Source organism: Phoxinus phoxinus (assembly GCF_949152265.1).
Source record: "Phoxinus phoxinus genome assembly, chromosome: 22".
Classification (NCBI taxonomy): Eukaryota; Metazoa; Chordata; class Actinopteri; order Cypriniformes; family Leuciscidae; genus Phoxinus; species Phoxinus phoxinus.
In genome coordinates this window covers 28,934,962-28,959,294 of record NC_136897.1, presented here as the reverse complement: position 1 = coordinate 28,959,294, position 24,333 = coordinate 28,934,962, and the positions used below count along the sequence as shown (strand labels likewise).

General features: G+C 39.4%; 1 protein-coding gene across 5 annotated transcripts in view; it reads right to left on the bottom strand.

The window, feature by feature from the left end:
• Positions 1-24,333, bottom strand: part of ldb1b (LIM-domain binding 1b) — a 33,991-nt gene that overhangs the window by 8,357 nt on the left and 1,301 nt on the right. Inside the window, exons 1-5 of one of the 5 annotated variants that reach the window (XM_079597905.1) lie at positions 21,599-21,885; positions 4,250-4,352; positions 2,223-2,267; positions 1,288-1,363; positions 769-871 (exon numbers count right to left, since the gene is read on the bottom strand). In XM_079597905.1, the coding sequence (XP_079454031.1) occupies positions 769-871; positions 1,288-1,363; positions 2,223-2,267; positions 4,250-4,352; positions 21,599-21,626 (355 nt within the window). In that variant the 5' untranslated portion in view covers positions 21,627-21,885. Of the gene's footprint in view, positions 1-768; positions 872-1,287; positions 1,364-2,222; positions 2,268-4,249; positions 4,353-9,521; positions 9,837-21,598; positions 21,962-24,333 lie in introns of those variants that run through there. The other 4 variants (XM_079597902.1, XM_079597903.1, XM_079597901.1 and 1 more) reach the window with 4 other exon arrangements.

The following is a 24,333-nucleotide window of genomic DNA, read 5'->3' as shown; positions in this document are numbered from 1 at the left end:
GTCGTTATCAGCAGTTCAGCGAGTGTGTGTTTCCGGAAACCATCGTTCTAATGAACATTCGCAAACATCATCGCAGAGTTGTGTGTGTGAGCGACAGATCTCGGCCTGTGGTTAGAAGACGTGTGGACTCAATAAATCCAGATCTTGAGCAGAATAAGCAAGCTGACATTCAGTGCAATCTGTGTTTTATTTAGAACACATACTAATGTCATTTACGTCTTTAGTTTGTCAGGAGATGTAAAGTGTAGTTTCTGAAGTGTGTGAACGAGCTCGAGTGCGTAAGAACGAGTCTGTGATTGAGTCTGGAAATAAAGCTATAACTGAGAAACATGAGAGATATTCCTCAGATGCATGTCTGTAATTTATAGCCAAACATCTAGCATTAATTAGATCTCAAACAGATTCATCAACAGTAGTCATAACTCCTCCATCTGCGTGACATCACTAACTAACACAGTTCCGGGAAACCGTCGAGACTACAGTGGATTCTTCACCGATGCGCTACAGTAGTGAAGCGTGAGTTACGGCGCTGTACGGGAAACACACTCCTGATCACTCAGAGGTTACATCAGTTGTAGAGTAAATAATAATGCATCTGGAGAAGAGCTCATCTCGTCCGGGTCATTTATGACACAAATCTGAAGCAACTGATGATATGAGACTGAAAGCAACAGTATTTTTTTACTCGCTGGTATTGTGAAGCATGAGTCAGAAAGAGAGACACACACACAGATGTTAATATCTTATTGTCTGACATGCGATACTCACTGTATCGTTTAGGACCGTCCTCCAGACAAAACGTGATGGTGAGCATAGCGTCATCCTCAAAGAACTCGGTAGTGAAAGCGTCCCACCACAGATTATCACACTCCTGGGAGGAAGAGAAAGCGTTCAGCTGATGTTATAGAGCTGATTCACAGCAGCGCCATCTTGGATTATTAATGGGTATGAAAGCGAGGCTGTGAGGGACATGCATCTCTTTAACGGGCTGTACTGTTATTTAATGTGTTTTTGGATTGTTCTGCTCATGAAACACTGGAAAAATATCTTTCCAAGAAACTTCAGTTGACAAAAAAACTCCTGACGATATAAGCGGTGGAAAACTGTACGAAATCTAGGAGCTTTTACAGCGGATGCCTCTGGAAACACAGCTAGTCTGTCCCTCACAGCCTCTTTCACACCGGCTCTGAATAAGGTCTATAGGGTTTCTGTCACGCATATAAAGCCATCTTACATGTTTAAAATGCAGCTGACAGTTCAGCATGAAACACAGAACATCAAACTCACCTCCGTCCAGTTCTGAAGCCGTTTGTTGAGCTCAAATATCCTGTAGTCTGTCTGATTCCCATAAGGTGTGTGTCTCCTGAGACAGAGAGTGTGTGTTAACACTCAGACATACACCGACACTTCATATGCTTTAATCATCGTAGTGCTTTTAATAATAAATATCCTAATACAGGATCTGTATGTTTTAATCCAAGTGTATTAATTCTACTGTATTATATTTGATACACACTAAGGCCTGTAAATGATCCGGTCGCACACAGTCTCCTCAGTCCTGCTGTGTGTGATCGAGAGTTTAGACTCTTTTATCCAGTGAAAGTCTGTCAGTGTAACTATACAAGCGTCCTCCTCCAGCTCGAGCTTCACGAGTCTTTCTGTGGCAAATCTGCTCTGATTTTATCAAGTAAACGCGATAATATCTATGATATTGTTAGTAATATTTCAGCTGGACTGAAGCTGGTTTATTGATTATAATCATTTATTAGAAAAATCACGAGTATCAAATATGATCATCAGGCTTTTGAGAAAGGTTTATTTGTTCATCTCTCAATCATCACTTTGTTTTAAAACTACAGAGGTTTGATCATAAAACTAACCATTTAAATATCATCTTAGTAAGACATTATTGATATGCATGTTATGTAAGTATCTGCTATAAAGACTCATTGATTTACATTAAAGCTTCAGAATTTCATCACTTTCAGTGCAAATAAATATCAGCATCTGCATATTTTTGCTCAGTTTGAGTCTCTGAATAAAAGTGTTTTTTCCTCCATATTCTCACTATATGAGTCTGATGCATCAAATTTGATACAAAACAAAAAACACATGCGAACGTTTTTAAATATATTTTGTCTAAAGGTTAAATTAACGTTTTAATAACAGATTATTCAGACTATTATTTCATATGTCAGGCTTTCCAGGTTTAAAGGCCTCACCCGATGCCCGGCTCCAGGTATGTGGGGGGGTACATGGGCGTCGGGCTGCAGAAACAACACAGAAAACAAGACCATGAAAGATAACGTCAAACCTCATAACACACCTTATAAATTGCCATAAAACTGACTCACACAATCAGAACAAGTGCAGTTTAATCTGTGCTTCATTTGTTTTTTAGATGTCAGTTCACGGTATCGTTTGGGACAGATTTCAATTTATATTTCTACATACTTTATAGAAGAAATGGTCTTATTTTGCTTTCTAACACTGGTTCTTGTTCTTTTAGATAACGCAGTCAAAGTCCTGTGCACGCTTGGAAAAGGTCATATCCACAAATCTAAATGTACAGCTTCGAAACCAACATTGATTGTCTTTTGCTCTGAATAAAAAGTCTTGCTCATTTCTTATGTAAATTTAAAAGAAACAAAAAAAGCAATTAAAACATCCCAGATGTTAAATGTGACCGTCATTTATTTATTTATTGAGATTTACACATAATATTAAAGATGAATAAATAATCTCTCCACTGATGTGTGGTTTGTTAGGATAGGACAATATTTGGTCGAGACACAACTATTGAAAATCTGGAATCTGAGGAGCAAAAAAATGTAAACATTGAGAAAATCTCCTTTAAAGTTGTGCATTTATGTTCACGATTGTGCTGCATTCACTCACAAATACAAGTTTTATATATTTATGGTAGGACATTTACTAAATATCTTCATGAACATGATCTTAATATCCTCATGATTTTTGGCATAAAAGAAAAATGTATAATTTTGACCCGTACAGTGTATAGTTGCTATTGCCACAGATATACCCGTGCGGCTCCAGACTGGGTTCGGGTCACAGGGTCAGATATAAGATTATAAAGTCACATATGAACAGAGATACCATGTTTAAATGAGATCTTTCCATCCCCCTACTTGAGTCTAAGAGAAAGTAATGCAAATGTATTATTTGCCTTTCTTTTTATTTGTTTGCTTATTTAATACTTGTATGTATTATCTGTTTAAATGTCAATACTCAATGTCCCTCGTACAAAGTCAATTGTTTAATTCAAATGTCAGTAGGATTAATGTTAATGGAATGAATGTTAAATGTTGTTACTTGCAAAATGTAAAAAAAAAAAACAACACCAGACAGGAAGACAGTCGTTTTCTGCATTTATCAGCATGCCCCAGTAGATTCGACACGCACTGGACTTTACAGCCCTGCCACAATGGAAACCACTCCCCCTTCCTTGAATACGGTCTAATCCTGGACACTGACGGACTGGACTGCAGATCGTGTCCGTCTGCATTTGGCAGACGCTTTTATCCAAAGCGACTTACATTGCATTTCAAGATACGCATTTACATTCTTATCAGTTCTTACTTTCCCTGGGAATCGAACCCATGACCTTGGCGTTGCAAGCGTCAGCGCTCTTCTGTTTGAGCTCCAAAAAAAAAATGACCCAAAAGGAATAACTGTGAGGTTCAGACAGAAGATCTGCATCAGCGCTGGTCTCTGTCAGACACTGGAACATGAAGAGCTCATCCCTCTCTGCGGTGACACGATCTGTCCGTCAGTGTCCAGGATTAGACCGTATTCAAGGAAGGGGGAGTGGTTTCCATTGTGGCAGGGCTGTAAAGTCCAGTGCGTGCCGAATCTACTGGGGCATGCTGATAAATGCACTGTCTTCCTGTCTGCTTTTTACATTTAACATTCATTTCATTAACATTAATCCTTCTGAGCTCCAGGAAAGTATCCGTGTAATAAGCGGGATAATGTACATCTAGCCGGTTGTTATCTCAGAATAAACCCCCTTCAGGCTGATGAAGACCTGATCCTGATCACCCTGTCGGGTTTATTCTGAGATAACAGCCGGCTGGATGTGCATTATCCCTTACTGACATCCCGTTACCATTTACTCTGAGATGTAGCGCTGCACTGACTGATGCAGGTGACGCTGCCTTTACTCTGGACTCAAGTGGCCCAAATGACGGCCCAGTGTGTGAATATACAGTGACTGATCTCAGCTCACCCCACGTCTCGGTCCAGCATGGTGCCGGGGTGGAAGGGGGGGAAAGCACTTCCGTTGGGGGGCTCCTTTGGAGAGTACAGCTTGAACGACTTGGAGGAACAGCCTGAGCGGAGAGAGAGAGAGAGAGAAATGATTGGACACATTAGTCAAACATCAGGAGAGTTTAATGACGTCACATTCATCATCATGTTTGAATGATTTCTGGAGGATCATGTGACACTGAAGACTGGAGTAATGATGATAAATACAGCTTTGATCACAGGAATAAATTACACTTTACTATATATTCACATAGAGAACTGATGATCTACATTATAATAATATTTCAGCTTTTACTGTATTTTTGAACAAATGCATGCAGCCTTGCTGAGCAGAAGAGACTTCAATTTCAAAAACATAATTATTCCAAACTTTTGACGGGCAGTGCTGATTGGTCAGTGACTCAGTGAAGCTAAAACCCAGAGATGTTGATTTGACTCATGGGGACTCTTGTCACTGAGGACCTAAACTGAGGAAAAAAGCTTTTTTGAAAGCGTAAAAATGCAGTTTTGTGTGATGATAGGGTTAGTGTGTATGTGTGATGGGTAGGGTTAGTGTGTGTGTTGGGTAGGGTTAGGGGTACGGTTAGTGTATGTGTGTGTGATGGGTACGTTTAGTGTGCGTGTGTGATAGGTAGGTTTAGGGGTAGGGTTAGTGTGTGTGTGTGATGGGTACGTTTAGTGTGCGTGTGTGATAGGTAGGTTTAGGGGTAGGGTTAGCGTGTGTGTGTGATGGGTACGTTTAGTGTGCGTGTGTGTTGGGTAGGTTTAGGGGTAGGGTTAGTGTGTGTGTGTGTGTTGTGTAGGTTTAGGGGTAGGGTTAGAGAGAGTGTGTGTGTGTGTGATGGGTACGTTTAGTGTGCGTGTATGTTGGGTAGGGTTAGTGTGTGTGTGTGTGTTGGGTAGGTTTAGGGGTAGGGTTAGAGAGAGTGTGTGTGATGGGTACGTTTAGTGTGCGTGTATGTTGGGTAGGTTTAGGGGTAGGGTTAGAGTGTGTGTGTGTGTTTGGTAGTTTAGTGTACAGTATAAACGTACAGTATTACGTCTATGGAGAGTCCCCATCAAGATAGAAAACCAAACGTGTGTGTGTGTGTGTGTGTGTGTGTTAATACAGTGACGGTCTCTCACACTCAAGCAATAAAGACCCTCCATAAACCCAGCGCAGGGGTCGGAGGTCAGCCACACCCCTAACCCTCTCCATCCCGCCAATTAAACACATCTATGACACAATGCATTCAGCCACAATGAGGTCACGACCCCTGTTGTCGCGGAAACAGCTCCGCCTCATAATGACGGCTCGACGTGTCTCGCAAATAAATCAGAGAGCCGTCAACGTCACGGCGCATCGTAAAATGGAGGGTCGTAACAACAGGAAGACGCTCTCTAATTGATTTATACAAACGATACAAGAATGAAGGTGGAAAAGAACATTTGCTCATTTCAGAGTAACATTCAAAAACACGACAAACAACTATTGTGGACATATATATATACACACACGCTAAATAAATCATTTATACCATCGTTATATATCGGCCAGACCTAAAATTAGCTTTGTTAAAACATTAAAGTCTTATAAACATGACAATAAGACTTTCTGTAAAGCTGCTTTGAAATGTTTATTGTGAAAAGCACTAAAATAATTATGATTTGACCAAAAAGGTTGGTATCCAGATACCCATGATTTTATTATCATTAAACTACAATCATAAATGATAACCACACAACATTGGCTATTTCTGGATTGTTAAATCAAACATTAACATTATTTAGGCAACTACCTAGTGGTGTGTTTTAACCAAAGGGACTTACAAATGGCATTGAAACATGACCAGATAATGAAGCACGGGCTTGATAAGAAACATGAAGAAAATCTGACAACCAATGAAATATATTCCAGAAGTGTAAAGCTAATAACCGTCCGCTCTCGTGCTCAGCGTAAACAACCGATTAAACGTCTACGATCGTCCGTCTGACAGTTTCTGCTCACGCATCAATCAAGTCTCAAATCTTATATTGAGTGTCACAATACAACAATGCAATATGTATCGTGGCAAGTTCACCAAAAATTCAAGTTTACAGAGTTTTAGTGCCAGTTCTGCATTAAACTACTATATATAATGTTGAATATAATGTATAATAATGCATATTTGTGGGTCATGATAATGCCTGATGTTACCAGTAAAAAGTGGCTTACATTATTTTTAATATATCTAGTCAGTGACAGCACAAGCATATTCATCTACAATAATTCTGTGTTTTCAGCTTCAGAATCATGAATATTGTTATTCTGGTGTCTCTATTGTCCTGTGTTGGGTTTCCAGCACCAAGTCCAATCCGGTTCATTTACACACACGATGTAAAACCAAAATTATCATTTTAATCAACAGTACATTTGTTAATCTATGTGTCTTGGAGTATCACGATAATATGGTATCGTGAACCGTTACACTCGTAATGATTTAATCTAAACCTGGTTCTGTTCATGGATCAGACACCTGATAAACAAACACACTTCTGATCCAAGCATCCATCTAAAAGAAAGACTTGCTCATATACGTGTGTGTGTGTGTGTTTCCTCGAGAGAGACGACTGAAAGACTCTGGACGGCACAAACTTCAATCTCACGCTTAGAAAGTCTCCCGAAATCAGAGCGCATCCTTCATCAAACATTCATAACGCAGTCTTCCAGACATTAAATATTCACTGGACACAGTTTAGTCCAGTCCAACACAGATCCTTCTAAAGCGGGCAACACACCTGTCCAGCTCACAGGTCACAGACTAATAAAACACAAGTTATATTCAGATTAAAGCCGGATATAAAAAAGTCGTCAGCTTTTTTTCCTGTTCAGCCATTAAGCGAGTAAATAAAACGTGAGCACTAGATATTACGAGCGTCCCATTAATGCCTGGTTCAGATTACACGATTTTAGCCCGATTTTGGCACGATTCGTTTGACGTAGGGTGTCGTGGGGATTCGTAAACGACAACGGGCGTCGGGACGCAAGATTTGATCGTTTCATCTCGTATAGTGTGTCATAGTGGGCGACAACCTACGTCGCGTCTGCGATGCTTCACGACATCACGACAAAAAGACTAGCATGTTTGATTTTTTTTCGGTCCTCCACGACGAGAGTGAGTGAGTGAGCGAGCGAGACAGAGTGTGTGCTAGTGAGTGTGAGTGCTAGGGTGACCACCTGGCTATATTGCTCTGTTGCAGGTCAGACCTGATTTCGCGGGACACGAGGGAGATAACTAACTATTATTATAGGTGAATAAATATATTATTTTATATTAACGTTAGATGTCTTTGCTAGCTTTATAAAAATGTTAGTCTATGACGGCGCTGACCGGCGCTGTGAACGTCACTAATAGCCTAATATAAAAATCATTTTAACAGCACGGGTCTATTTAATCTAAATAATTAAGTGAAAATAATAATCCAATCGCTAAAAAGCACATTTCCAAATAAACACAAATTCCATTAGGAAAGACTACAGATTAAATGCGTTCTTACCGGATTCAGTAGCCTATTTTTGTGTCTTTTCCAGGCGTGATGGTGAAACTTCGGTGGCTACACAGCAATCTCCTTTTTTAGGGTCACCTGTAACTGGTTTTAACCATGTATATATTTTTTTCTCCCATTCCTTACGAACAAAGACGCTTTTTCTTCTCGGGAGCTCCGGATAGATCCATTTTTCTATTGCAGAATTATTTTTTTTTCTCAGTGTTTGTTTTCCCGAATTCCCGCTCTGGCTAGAACCAATAATAACGGCTGCGCACGTTCAGTGTTTTCTTATTAACTTTTTTTTTGTATAATTGTAATTTAAAAGGACGATTAAATAAAATGATGCAGACAAAATTAAAATGTGGGACACTGCTTATGACTTGCGGGACAAAGCTTCAAACTTCGGGACTGTCCCTCACCCCAGTGTGTGTGTGTGTGTGTGTATACGTGTGAGAGTGAGTGCGTGTGTATATGACATAGTATATGTGAGAGTGAATGTCTGCGACGGCACGCGATGACTGGTCAGAAAGCAACGTGTAGTCTGACATGTTTCTTGTCCAAGACACGACAAGATTTTAGGATTCAAAATCGTGTAATCTGACACAGTGACTATCGTAACCGACAAAAAAATCGTGTAATCTGAACCAGGCATAAGAGATATAATTCAAATGCTGCTTAATGACTTTCTAAATCAAATCAAACAACAAACTTCCCATGCAGTAAATTGCTTTCTTGAAAACATCTCTCGGTCTCTCACATTACAAATCTAATTCCCATCATGAGAAGTGGAGTGCTTACAGGACAGATCTCAACATACAAACTACACACGGGCGGCTCTATGCCTGACATGACGGGCTAATGGTCCATCGCATGTGAAGAGTGGGAGCCGATGATCATATGATCTGCTAATGAGTGTTTTCACCACAACACCACAGAGACCCTCGAGACGATGCTGATGGCTTCCAGTAAATGGAAATTACTGCGAATTAACAGGAAAACACTTGAGAGCTACTTTACAGAGTCACAGCTGCTGATACAGGAATATCTCAGCATTATCCTTAAAAACACACTAATACAGTCTTACAGCACATCTCTCTCCAAACACACGACAAAATGCAATAAATGGCTTTATGAAATGCAGCAGGACAGATTAAACATCATGCATGTGTATAAAACTGAAATAAAGAGTTTAATTGAGGAAATAAATAATGTTTTATCAAAGACAACTAGAGTTTAAGACGTTTTAAACATGTATATCAGCCCCTCAATGTAGTTTAAAGTGTTTGCTCGTGAAATAAACAGAATGTGAGGGTTTTCATTGTGAATAAACAGCAGATTGTCTGGTCATGAGACCCACAGATCAGTGTGTCTACACTACATTATTACACACACACATTCAGTACTACAACACGTTTAGTGAGAGATCATAATCTGACAGAGTTTAAAAAGGGGAAACTGACATTACAGATTTAAATGAGAATGATTATTCATGAATAAAAGCCTAGTGATGAGGCCCGAGGCTACATGCTAATGCTAACAGCTCAATAAAACACCGACATGAACCAAAGAACCATTGAAATAAAACACCAAAACATGATCTAACGAAACCGTTAAACATGTCAGAATGAAAGTCGACAGTGAAATTAAAATGAACCCTCTCAGTCAGGTAAAATAACAGTTAAATGTCCCACTGAAGCGGTGTAAATAAACCCCCTCAGCTTTACCTGAAACACTGACGTAACGGAGGATCGACCGACTCCAAACGGGCTTTATGTGAATCCCGGGACGCGGGAAATCATGAAAATCGGTGTAAAACCATGAGAAACGTCGGTTATTGAGGTAGAATCGTCCGGTTTAACTCGCGCGAGGCCTCGAGCTGAAGGTCCCGCGGCGCTCGTGCTCGATGAACCCGCGCCTCAAGAGTCTTTGTGTTCACGCGCTGAGCGAACAATAGACGCGCGCAGGCCCGAGTGATGCTCTCTCTCTCTCTCTCTCTCTCTCTCTCTCTCTCTCGCTCTCTCTCTCTCTCTCTCTCTCTCTAAAAAAATAATATATATATATAAATAAATACACATACACACACACATAAATAAATAAATATACATATATATATAAATAAACAGAGCCTCTCTGAAAAAAATAACTATATATATATATAAATAAATACATATATATATATAAATAAATAAACAGAAGCTCTCTGAAAAAGATATATATATAAATAAAAAAATACATATATATATATATATATAAAAAAATACATATATATAAATAAATAAACAGAACCTCTCTGAAAAAAAAAAAAAAAAAAATATACCGGTATATATAAATAAACACATATATATAAATATATATATATAAATAAATAAACAGAACCTCTCTGAAAAATAAATAAATAAAAATAAATAAATATACATATAAATAAAATAAATATACATATATATTATTTTATTATTTATTATAAAAAAAATATTATAATTTATTATTACTAAATCATATATTATTTTTTTGTATTATTAAATTGGTTTCTTCCTCACTGAAATAGGCAGATCGATCTATATTCCCACAATAACGCTTACGCTGCAGACGAGCACTAATATGCATCATGAGCCTCTGAATCTCAGAAGTAATGCACTTTATTTGCATGATAAACATTTACATAACCCTCCTCTCCTTCATCATCATCCTCCTCATCCTCTCTCTGTCATCGCCATCGACCAGTGAAGAACCACGACTCCACCCGAGAGCTTCTCCGTTTACATCTCAAGTCACAATATAAAAGAGTTATTAACAACATAACGTGCATATTCTGAGGAGATTAGCATAATTGGGCTTGTCAAAACAAATCAATGATTCAATTACACATGCCAGCATCTCAATTGCATTAGTCCACTTCATAGTCCGCTTCTCTGACTGACAAGCGGCCGATAGATGACAATTATACAGCCGGGAATCTGCAATAATCAATAGTGACGAGGTCGATGCTAAGCCACTTAACACAGAGCTGGCCAATCAGTGACGAGCACACGACAGACCGCCAGACAATACAGGCTTCTGACCGGACCGTTCCTCTAGAGTGTGTGTGTGTGTGTTCATGTTACATGTGCTCACTCAAAACACAACCAAACAAAAATACACTACCAGTCAAAAGTTTTGGATCGATAAGATTTTTATGTTTCTGAGAGAGTCTCTTCTGCTCACAGCTGCGTTTATTCAATCAAAAATACAGTAAAAACAGTGAAATATTATTATAATGTAGATCATCAGTTCTCTATGTGAATATATAGTAAAGTGTAATTTATTCCTGTGATCAAAGCTGAGTTTATCATCATTACTCCAGTCTTCAGTGTCACATGATCCTCCAGAAATCAGTGTAATATGATGATCTGATGCTCAAGAAACATTTATGATTATTATCAGTGATGAACACAGTTATTTACATTATTATTTCAGGATTATTTGATGAATAAAAAGTAAAAAAAAACACATTTGAAATAAAACAATTTGTAACATTATAAATGTCTTTACTGTCACTTTTGATCAATTTACTTAATCTTTGATGATCTTTGAAATTTTATTAATAAAATTCTTACTGCCCCCAAACCTTTGAACGGTAGTGTTTAATGTTATAAAATATTATATTTCATATTAATGCTGAACTTTATATTCATCAAAGAATCCTGAAATAAAAATGTAAATAAGTGTTTTCATCACTGATAATAATCATAAATGTGTCTTGATCATCAGGGGTCTCATTTATAAAACTGTGCGTAGGATCCGCACTAAAAGTGTACGTGCGCCAAAAAGCCAAAAATGGCGTGCGCAAAAAAATATTCAGACTTATAAAACCGTGCGTACGCCAGAACCTGCGCAGAACTCACTTTATAAACCCCACTCCGCGGAAGATTGTGCGATAACCACATATGGAGCTTACAACGCCTAGTTTTACTATCCTCATCTGCATATCATTTGCATATGATTATTCATCCACGTGATAACATGTTTAACAATACAAGACATTAGGAAAATATGAAATACGTGCCGTCACATTACATTAATAAAAATAATTTAGTATCCTTGCCTTGTTTTTGAATAAATAAATCAAATAGTGTAAAATACATTTCAGAGAAAGTTTTTCTCAATCTTTTCCACTGACCAAATAGTATTTATAATTGATTTATATTTGTAATGGAAACAGATCGACCTTGTTGTGCATTATATTAGCACAATCTGCTATTATCATGATAAGCAATTATCTCTGTAGATAAAACATTGAAACACAGCATGCCAAAGGAAAAGTGTTCAAAAGCATTGCATCCACAACAAATATTTATAGGCTATTTATTGTATATATATATATTTTTTTTTTTACTTTTTTTTTTAAACTTTCAGTAGGCCTAAATGTCATGTAGTTTAAGTGTTTAACTCCGTTAATGGGAATGGCATATTTAATCTAAATGTTTATATCAGAAATAAAACATAGTTTAAATCATTGTTTTAAATAAACTGTAGCCTATTTATGATTAGGACTCATAATGAAGATGTACAGTTTTACTTCATCTGCTGTTAGATATGCGTCAGTTTCACTAAACGGCCCAACGCGCTCGCTGGCGGACATTTAAGGTGTGTGTGGATATTTGCTTCAAGTGATAGGCTTGGTGAGTGAAATTATATTTGTATTATCTTTCTAGGCCTATGTATCACTTTATTTAGATTTTCTGTCTAAAAGTGACCAAAAAGACATTTAACTCCAGCTCACCATCGGTGTCGCCAAACTGCTCCGTCTCCAAAGCGTTCGTACGCATGGGTCAGAGTTTGCGTGCAGGTGCGCACATTCTCCCGTCAAGTTTGTTTTTATAAATCACAACTGATGCGTCGGAAGTGGCGTACGCCTCTCTCTGGGCCGGTTTTGTGCGTACGCACCGGTTATAAATGAGGCCCCAGATCATCATATTACACTGATTTCTGGAGGATCATGTGACACTGAAGACTGGAGTAATGATGATAAACTCAGCTTTGATCACAGGAATAAATTACACTTTACTATATATTCACATAGAGAACTGATGATCTACATTATAATCATATTTCACTGTTTTACTGTTTTTTTGATCAAATAAACGCAGCCTTGCTGAGCAGAAGAGACTTTAAAACATTTCTAAAAGTTTTGACTGGTGTGTGTGTCATCAACGCAAACCTCCTCGCAGTCACTGTGGAAACACACTTGTCCCGGGAAGGGGTTGTGGCGTTGAAACGGCACACAAGGGTTAATCTTCTGTGAGTGTGTGTGTGTGTGTGTGTGTGTGAAACTCAGGCTTCAGAACGACACGAGCTCTTATCTCCAGCTCAAGCTGTGCTGAACATGTGCTGGGCTTCCTCAGAACCGCTCTGGGACAAGAGCATAAATATAAAAAATAATATACAAAAAACAAACAAACGGGTAATTACAACTTTTGAGAACTGAGAAGTCAGAATTGTGAGATAAAAAGTTTAAATTACCTTTATTATTTTAAATTTATAAACAGAATTGCGAGATGTAAACTTTAAAAAAAAAAAAGGCAGATATCTGAGATAAAAAGTTGCAATTACCTTTATTTATTTAATTTATTCTGAGGCGGAAACAAAATAAAAACAGAATTGCAAGAAAAAAAGTCAAGATATTTAATTTATTAACAGAATTTTGAGATGTAAAAAAAGTCAGAATTGCGAGATTAAAGTCATAGTTAGGCTCTGTGTGTTTATATGTGTTCATTGAGGAAACGAGCGCCTCAGTGGCAAACCTGCAGAAGATCAAGACCTGACTCTCTATTCTCACACACTGCCTGTAGCTCGTCCATCATGCTCTCTCTCTCTCTCTCTCTCTGTGTGTGTGTGTCTCTCTCTCCTTTGCTCTCTCTCTCTCTGTGTGTGTGTCTCTCTCTCTCCTTTGCTCTCTCTCTGTGTGTGTGTCTCTCTCTCCTTTGCTCTCTCTCTCTCTCCTTCACTCTCTCTCTCTGTGTGTGTGTCTCTCTCTCCTTTGCTCTCTCTCTCTCTCCTTCACTCTCTCTCTCTGTGTGTGTGTCTCTCTCTCTCTCTCTCTGTGTGTGTGTCTCTCTCTCTCCTTTGCTCTCTCTCTCTCTGTGTGTGTGTCTCTCTCTCTCCTTTGCTCTCTCTCTGTGTGTGTGTGTGTCTCTCTCTCCTTTGCTCTCTCTCTCTCTCTCTGTGTGTCTCTCTCCTTCGCTCTCTCTCTCTCTCTCTCTCTCTCTCTGTGTGTGTCTCTCTCCTTCGCTCTCTCTCTCTCTCTCTCTCTCTCTCTCTCTCTGTGTGTCTCTCTCTCTCTCTCCTTCGCTCTCTCTCTCTCTCTCTCTCTCTCTCTCCTTCGCTCTCTCTCTCTCTCTCCTTCGCTCTCTCTCTCTCTCTCTGTGTGTCTCTCTCCTTCGCTCTCTCTGTCTCTCTCTCTCTCTCTCCTTCGCTCTCTCTCTCTCCTTCGCTCTCTCTCTCTCTCTCTCTGTGTGTCTCTCTCCTTCGCTCTCTCTCTCTCTCTCCTTCGCTCTCTCTCTCTCTCTCTGTGTGTCTCTCTCCTTCGCTCTCTCTGTCTCTCTCTCTCTCTCTCCTTCGCTCTCTCTCTCTCCTTCGCTCTCTCTCTCTCTCTCTCTCTCTCTCTCTCTCTCTCTTCGCTCTCTCTCTCTCTCTCTCTCTCTCTCTCTCTCTCTGTCTCTCTCTCTCTCTCTGGTATCTCTGAGGCCAGGCGTTTGGCTGAAGGGTGTAGTTAAACGGATGGGGGAAGGTTGAGGACTATCTAACCCGTGTGTGTTCTCTAGTCATCGGGACGTCGAGAGGTATACATCTGTCACAGGCTTGATAACACACACACCAACACACACACTAACACACACACACGAACGCAAACTGCCTCACACTGGCCGTCACACCAGGAACAACATGAAGATTATGTTACACACAGTAAACAATGATTTCCACAAGTTCAAAACTTTGATTATTGGGGTATGTTACAAGAACGTACAATTTTACTTCAAAATGTCACATTTAAATCAGTGTCACATGTCTCTGTAATTAATCAAATTAGTTTAATTTTGGTGTTATTAATCTGCTTTAACACACACATGTGTAAGTTCATAAGTCGACAGCATTGCTGAGTATTTTCTGCTTAAAACTGCAGTGAACCAAAGACAGTCTCAAACACACGGTGTGAAATCGCTGGTGTTTCTGACGTCACACACTACCTTGACCAATCAGATCAACGTGTGATCGTCCACCAGTGGATCTCTGAGTGAGGGAGTGAGTGGAGGCGGGGCTCATCTGCATATTCATAGAGCCACGCATACTAAATGAGGCAAGGGTGTCGAGTTACATTCAAGATATTTAAGGCATGAAAAAACGTTTGAATATGTCATTGTGGTGATCAGAGATGAGTTTTAAGGGATAAAATGATTGAATAATGCAAATTTAGCAAATATAATTTTTGCATTTATTCCCAGCAACCGGTGAGCACATGACCCATGATGCACTGGTGCAACGGCTGCACACACGCTTTAATTCACAGAAATAATGAACAGAAGTGACCCTGAGGCTGAAGTCACAGCTCTGACCCGTCAAGCCCCTCCCCCAGCGGTGACACAAAGAGGTGGGCGTGGCCTTGAGATGATTGACAGGTCCCCCACGGGGCTGATGCTGTTCTGTGGCTCTGCGCTGTAAATCAATGCTCTCTGAAGTGCTGATCACAGCGTTTGGATTGAGATTGGCGGATCTGAGGCTGGAGGTCTCCAGATGTACAGGACGGCTCTCCGGAGACATATTCAATGATCACGGTGATGTTTGTAGTGCAGTAAACGGGTCAGAACATCTGGTTGCGGAACACAACTACGCCACCTAGAGGTGAGAGTCTGATGGTGTCCATGATCAACACTAGCACTGCTCAGACACACTCACTCTGCTTCATCACATGATCTTTTCTTGCATTATTTTCCTGTTATCTTTGAACAAATCTGCATTGTAAAGAGCGCTGTATAAATAAAGCTGACATGATCTTCAATCTTAGTGGAGTGTCAAGTCAAGTCATCATTTATACAGCGCTTTTAACAATGTAGACTGTTTCAAAGCTGCTTTACAGAGATAAACGTATAACTTAAGGTAACAGATTGTTTTGGCTTTATAGCGGTTCTTGAATAATGTTATTCTCCAGCTAAAGTTAGTTTTGATTGATTCACTTCCGTCGAAATGATCACTTGTTATTAATTTATTAAAGTTGTTATTAAGTGTGACAACAAAACCTCAAATTGATTAGTTTACTTGCATCCTTTTCTTTATTTAAAGTCCCCCTGTGGTGTAAATCCAGCTGTTAATGTAGTGTATGTGTGTATGTGGAGTTATTAATCTGCTTTAACACACACCATGTGTAAGTTCATAAGTCGACAGCATTGCTGAGTATTTTCTGCTTAAAACTGCAGTGAACCAAAGACAGTCTCAAACACACGGTGTGAAATCGCTGGTGACCCATGTGACCACAAAACCAGTCACATGGGTAAACATTTTTTAAATTGAGATTTTTACATCACATGAAAGCTGATTAAATAATCTTTCCATTGATGTATGGGTTGTTTTTGGTAAAAAAAAATTAAACTGAGAAAATCTCCTTTAAAGTTGTGCATTTATGTTCACGATTGTGCTGCATTCACTCACAAAAATACATGTTTTATATATTTACGGTAGGACATTTACTAAATATCTTCATGAACATGATCTTAATATCCTCATGATTTTTGGCATAAAAGTAAAATGGATAATTTTGACCCGTACAGTGTATAGTTGTTATCGCCACAGATATACCCGTGCGGCTCCAGACTGGGTTCGGGTCACAGGGTCACATATGAACTGTATATTATGATATGTATATATGTGACCTGATCCAGCAAAATGAGTCACAGTGACGCAAATGTAAAAATTGAGATTTTGGTATTAATGGAAAGAGGAGACCATAAGCTTTCAAATGATATCCTAGTCAATGGTTGTAAAGATATACACATTTTAATTATTTTTCCAATTTGAAAACCTGAGAAAATAGTTTTTTGCCCGTTTTTTGTTGATATCTTTCAAAATCCATTGCATTTGAAGAGATAATCTATTTATTTTACAGCTTAATTTGACCAAAGCCATTATATATAACACGACATTTCTCAAATTAATAATATTGAATCTTTCTGAGGAGATCTTGAGCTTGTTTACACAGAGCGCTGCGTCTGACAGGAGGACGGCTGGACCAATCGCGCGCCGGTCAGTCGAAACGGGGCTTCCCACTGACAAATGATCAGCGTTTGTGTTCATTTCTAAGCTTTCTGATTGGTTCTATACAACGTGTAACGCCATGTTTGGAGAGCAGAGATCGTGACGCTTCAGGGGATACCGGGACACACTCAGAGCTGAGAAAAACAATGTTCATTTCCAGCGAATATAGTATAACTTTGTAAACTTTAATAGTCATTTAAATACCTTTACTCAATTATCTGGACTACGAAACTTTGGGAGATTATTTTTGAATGTCTGTTCTTTGAAATTAGCACACAAAAAAATCTATTATTTCACTGTTTTTCCACATAATCGCACATTTTTAAAAATGGAACGTTGCGACTTCCGACTCATTATTATGAACTAAATAAATAACTTTTTTTCTTTCTTTTTTTTTCTTTCTACAACAAAACTGAAGCATCACTCGACTTCCTTAAGCCGGACTGTGACGCTTCCTCTTCTAGACACACACTTAGTTGCATTATTTCCCTGTTATCTCTGTGAAGCTGCTTTGAAACTCTCTGTGTTGTAAAAACCGCTGTATATACGAAGGAGACTCGACCTGCATCTATTCTCCTCATCCCAGATCAAGTGAAGTGAGCATGATGTCACTCAGTGTGTCTGGTGGCTGATGGGAGCGTCACATGACCCTGATGATGATGATGCTGATGCTGTCTTCTCTGCACAAGAGGCCATTTTGTTCCAGATCTGTGTCTGTGTGCAGGAGACAGCCTGACCAATGACAGATCAGTGCCTGAAACACACACACACACACACACACACACACACACACACCTCTTTGTCTCTGCTTGTGCAACTGCTGGTTTCGGCGTTTGCCATTTTCGCTGCGCTCTGCTTTAAGTGATTTTCCTCTAATCAAGAAGAGCATGTGACTCTCTCTCTGCATGAGCACACACACCGACTGAGAGCGAGAAGATGTGTGTGTGTGTGTGTGTGTGTGTGTGATCCAGAAGCTCACAGGTCCAAAATCACACTGAATCGAACATTTTCAATCACTTTCTCATATATGTGGAAATAAATCAGATGTGATTCTTGCCATATTTCATGCTTTACACTGATTTTTTGATTTAGCCGATATAATTACAGAATAATTTACAAGTTGTACTATAGTACCACAGTATTAATATCTATTATATATTAACTATTATAACATTAAATTATTAAAGTAATTTATTAATACATTTTGTTTATGTATGTATATATATATATATATATATATATGTTTAATTTATATTATGCCAATTAATGTTTTTTATAGTAATTATACAGTATATAGTAGTTTATAAAATGTGCATTAGTATTACAATATAACACAGAAATGTGCAAAAATATATTTAAAACATTTATTGGTGAACATTCAAGTAGGCGTGAAATAGAAATAGCTTTTTTCACTATTATGAAGTCATCGGAGAAGAGATGTTGTCGGGAATTCATATTTTTAATTAAATATACATATATATAAATATGAAAGAATTGTCAATTTTGATTTGATGGTGACACAAGAGGTCAAGTGTTCATGGAAAGGATGTTCTGATGAGGTATGATGTGATGTTTTACACATGCGGATAAATTGAGAGCATCCCCAACATCTGATATATTACACATCAAAGCTCACGTTAACAATAAATAGATTAGAGGAGAAGATCATAACTGCAGTCTGTAGCGTTATGTGTTTGCTGGAGGATCATTTGCCAAAGCTGGTTGTTTTATGTTGCAGGTATTTGAGCACAAAACATAACATCAGTCATAACACACACACACACACACACACACACACACACACACACACACACACACACACACACACACACACACACACACACACACACACACACGGACAGACACACACACACACACACACACACACACAAGACAGACAGACACACACACACACACACACACACACACACACACACACACACACGGACAGAGACCACACAGGAGGGAGAGTGTGTGTGACACAGGGGAATGTAAACACGTCTCCCTGCTGTACTGAGAGCATCTCACAGACGCGCCGGTTTTAGAGCTGAACATGACGGAGGAGCGGCGGCTGTGTTTCTGTCCAGCCACAGTCCCCACCGACACACTCTGAGTTACTGAATTACAGAACACAAACCCAACAGCCCATGAAGTTACAAAGCCACAGATCAGTCTGAATCCCATTCCTCACACAAATCAATAAATCCATACACACACACACACACACACACACACACACACACACAGCTCCTCTGAGACTCCCGTGTGACTGACAGATGCTGAACACGTCTGGATCTACAGCTGGAGAATATGAATCTCGAGGCTGATTCTGATGTGTGTGAGAGAGAGTGTGTGTGTGTGTGTGTGTGTGTGAGAGAGAGAGAGAGAGAGAGTGTGTGTGTGTGTGTGTGTGTGTGAGAGTGTGTGTGTGTGTGTGTGTGTGTGAGAGAGTGAATGTAACGCTGTGATTCTGCAGGAAGAAGCGGAGAGTCTGGAGGCTCTTTAGAAGAGGGTCAAACAAACGAGTCTTACTTCTGTACTGTGATGTGCTTGTGTTTCTACATTTATGCAAGATGAGTGTGTGTGTGTGTGTGTGTGTGTGTGTGTGTGTGAGTGTGTGTGAGAGAGAGTGTGTGTGTGTGTGTGACTGTTTGTTTGCGTGTGTGTGAGAGAGTGAGTGAGTGAGTGAGTGAGTGAGTGTGTGTGTGTGTGTGTGTCTGTTTGTTTGTTTACGTGAGTGTGTGTGTGTGAGAGAGTATGTATGTGTGTGTGTGTGTGTGAGAGAGTGAGTGAGTGAGTGAGTGAGTGTGTGTGTGTGTGTGTCTGTTTGTTTGTTTATGTGAGTGTGTGTGTGTGAGAGAGTATGTATGTGTGTGTGTGTGTGTGTGTGTGTGTGTGTGTGAGTGAGTGAGCGTGCAAGTGAGTGTGTGTGTGTGAGTGAGTGTGTGACTGTTTGTGTGTCTGTGAGTGAGTGAGTGTGTGTGTGAGAGAGAGAGTATGTGTGTGTGTGTGTGTGTGTGTGTATGTGTGTGTGTGTGTGTGTGTGTGTGTGTGTGTGTGTGTGTGTGTGTGTGTGTGTGTGTACAAATTACATTCCACAGATGCTTTTATCTTTTATCAGATGCTTTAAAAATGGAAATTCATCAGTAATTCATCAAAGCAATTAATGGGTGAAAAAGGTTCAAATGCTGGATTTGATCTGAGAGTTTGAGGGAAATCTTCTCAACATAATGTCCTGTATGATCAACATGTGTGTTCAGACTGTAACCCATGCTGCACAGTCCCCTGGACGAGAGAAGGAGAGTCATCAGAACCAGATTACTCCACACGTGAGCAGAAACTCGGGTCACATGATCCGACACGCCGAGATAAATACAAAATCCACTGAGTTGCCGCTGTAAACACAGAAGACATGAGGGATGTGAGGTTTGGCCCCTGAGGGCCTCCGTCCGCCTGTGTTTATCATCACTCACAAACTGCGAAACGGCACACGACGGTTTTCCCAGAACCGAAGCCGAGCGTCACACATCCACTTGTTGATTTACACGTTCACAACAATAACGATAACTATATTAGCGCTCAATATCATTCTGTTTATTATCAGCGCTGCACTTTATGTCGTCTGGCTCTTTAAACTCAATTCAATGTATTTGTGTCACAACACACATCGTTTCAAAGCAGCTTCACAGAAAGTGCATGAGTCCATATTATAATGTACAGTGCTCTGCTATCAGAGGAAACTGTGTAAGTTATGTATTTCAGAAATGTACATATACAAAATCACAGTTAGCTAAAAATATTAATTTAAACAATGTAATAATTTAACGCAGACACCATGAGCTCACTGAAGTGATGAATACTTGTGTGTTAACAAATGATTATGACATTTAGAAAAATGTTTTCGTCATCTGAAGTCTGTACAGCAGGATGGACTCTGATTGGCTGTCAATGTTTTTATAGTTTAAAATCACAGTTTTGTTACAGTCGTGACTTTTACAACTATAACTTCATCGTTAAAGTTCAATCGTTGGTGTGACCAGACCTTCAGACGAGTCTCTCAATCACAATTAACCACATCGCCTCTGCAAACACACTAATTACATCAAGCTAACTCTCTTCTGTGAGCACATCTGTGTTTGATGTGTGTGTGAGCGTCACACACACACACACACACACACACACCAGGGGTCGGCTTTAAACACACCCTGACCTTTACCCTGTAATCAAGACACTTCACAAACTCCATCTCCTTTCGTCCCTCATATAAAGCGCCACATCTGATCTGATCTAAACACACACACACACACACGATCTTCGTTCCTCAGAGTGTAGGCCATGCGCCGCCGCGGACGTCCCTGATGCACACCAGCTGCTCCGGCAGATTACAGACCCTCCATTTTCCCCATCATCTGCACTTCAGACGCTAGACAAGTCAAACGTCAGACCGCGGGCAGCCATGTTTACGTGCACATCTGAACCTCTCCGTGCGCCTCACCGACACACACACACACACACTCACCGGGACACGCACAGCCTCCCACCGACATCTTCTCACATGCCGGAGCCGAACGCTGGAATGGTGGCGTTGAGATTCTCCTGCGCTGTTGCTCCAGACCACCGAGACTCTGCTCACATGGGCGTCTGTTTCCACACACACACACACACACACACACTGACTGACTGAGAGCGAGAGAGGGAGAGGGAGAGAGAGAGAGAGAGAGAGAGAGAGAGAGAGAGAGAGAGAGAGAGAGAGAGAGAGAGAGAGAGAGAGAGAGAGAGAGAGAGAGAGAGGGAGAGGGAAAGGTTAAAAAAAGAACAAGCACAAAGGAATGAGAGCAGAGAGACGGAGACGTGGGGAGTTGCAGTTCACTCGCTCTCATTAGTGTGCAGAGAGAGAGAGAGAGAGAGAGAGAGAGAGAGAGAGAGAGAGAGAGAGAGAGAGAGAGAGAGAGAGAGAGAGAGAGAGAGAGAGAAAGAGAGAGTGTGTGTGTGCTGCCTTTGGGTTCATTTACTTCAAAATAAATTCATGTTCCAGTATGTTTTCGGTCACAGGTGTGTGTGTGTTTGTAGAGTAATTTACAACGGCTTCGAACGCAGCTCAACCAATCAGAATCAAGGACCGGAACTCTCCGTTTTATAATTTGATATTACTTACACTGATCCCAGGTCAGACGAATATGGATCAACATTAACATGATCAAGAAGCCCCCTTTTTTGATATGCTGAATAATTAATCTAATTAATTCATTAATCACATGCAGAGTTATTATAGATAAAGCGGTGGTATAATGCCCTCTTCACAAGATGTAAAAAAAGTCTATGATGTCCCCAGAGTGTGTGTGTGTGTGTGTGTGTGTGTGTGTGTGAAGTTTCAGCTCAAAATACCCCACAGATATTTTTATATATCATGTTAAAATTGTCACTTTTTGAGGGTGAGCAAAAACACACCGTTTTGTGTCTGTCCCTTTAAATGCAAATGAGCCGCTGCTCCCGGCACAGGGGGCGGAGCTACGAGAGCTGAAATTTTCAGAACGTTTAGTCTTTTATGTTGAAACCGGAGTCAGAAAGATGGAGAGACTCGAGAACAAGTGACATGTAGAAGAACAGGACATTCTGAATGGTTAGTTGATGGATTTATGAAGCTTATGTGTAGTTATCTTCTAGTCATTGATTAGCATATTCTGTCATGATAATCTATAAATCGTGTTCTGGGGGCGTGGTTTATGTAAATTTTAGGGTTGGTGATGTCACTAATGTTGTGTAGTTCCTACCAGCCGTTTGTTGTAGTTCTTAAAAAAACTATTTCTTTAAAAGCAAATATCTTGTAACTTTGCAGATGTTGTTTATGATCAAACACAACATTACACACTAACTACAGTTAGAAAAGTCAAATCATAATCAACCAATCCTTTAAATAAAACTAAAACTATACAGTATATATATTTTAAAACATTGTTACTTGAAATAAAATAAAATGGAAAAAAAAAACAGAAACTTATTTCAGGTAGTTGACAAGGCACTCAAACACACACACACACACACACACACACACACACACACACACACACACACACACACACACACACACAAACTGTTCAGTGTTGTGCAGTCATTTCATTCTAGATGAAGGCAATAGACAACAAGTCTCTCTCTCTCTCTCTCTCTCTCTCTCTCTCTCACACACCTGTACCTCAGAGAGACAGAGGCTGACCTCAGCATATCTACAGGTCAGAGGTCACGACTGTTTGACCTGCAGATGTTTCCCGTTCAGCATCTCACATCTGACCCTTCACTAAGCCCCGCCTTTAAAGGGTTACCGACCAATAGGGCCTTAGCAACTGTTGCTGACTTGAGAGAATAACAATGACATATCTGACTGTTACCTGGCCACTAATCTCCACAAACCCTGAAACTTTATGATTATTGCCAGTTTTAAATGAGATTTTGACACCACATCTTCTACGTGGTCTCAGAGTTTTGCTGTGTACAGTGAGATATAATATATATGTGAATTGGGAAAAAATTTGCTGGTTAAAGCTGGGGGGCAATAAGAATGTATAAATATATTACAATAAAAATATTTGCTGGGCAAACAAATTAAAATACATGTATACTAAAAATATCAATTCATTAAAAAAATATTAACCTAATACGTATTTAAAAATATTTGGGGAAGTAAACAATAAAAATACAAAAAATAATAATAAAGAAATATTTGGTGGTTAAAAATGTTAAATAAATATATTACAAAAATAATCATTAATGAGGAAATATTAAAATAAGTATTTACAAATATTTGAAAGCAAAAAAAATGCATATATACAAATATAAATATATATATAAAAAATATTAAAATAAATATATATTTTAAAATATTAAAATAAATATATATTTAAAAATATTTGGTGGGAAAAAAAGAAAAATATACAAAAATAATTAATAATGAAATATTAAAATTCAAATATTTTGAAATATATATTTTGAAATTAAAAGTCTTGATTCCCCCTGTCAGTAGCTCTCTCTCAGCTCTGTCTGTGTGTGTGTGTGTCTCAGAGCTGCAGGAGGGAGAGAGACAGGAGGAATAGAGCTCATTACAGGGGGGGGGGGGGGGGGGCACACAGGGCACCGTCACCATGGCGATGTGGCAGATCACACTAGCAGGATCACACACACACACACACACATAAAACTGTACTGACACACACACACGTGTGTTTGCCCTTGATAGACAACCACCGAAATGACAGATCAGTG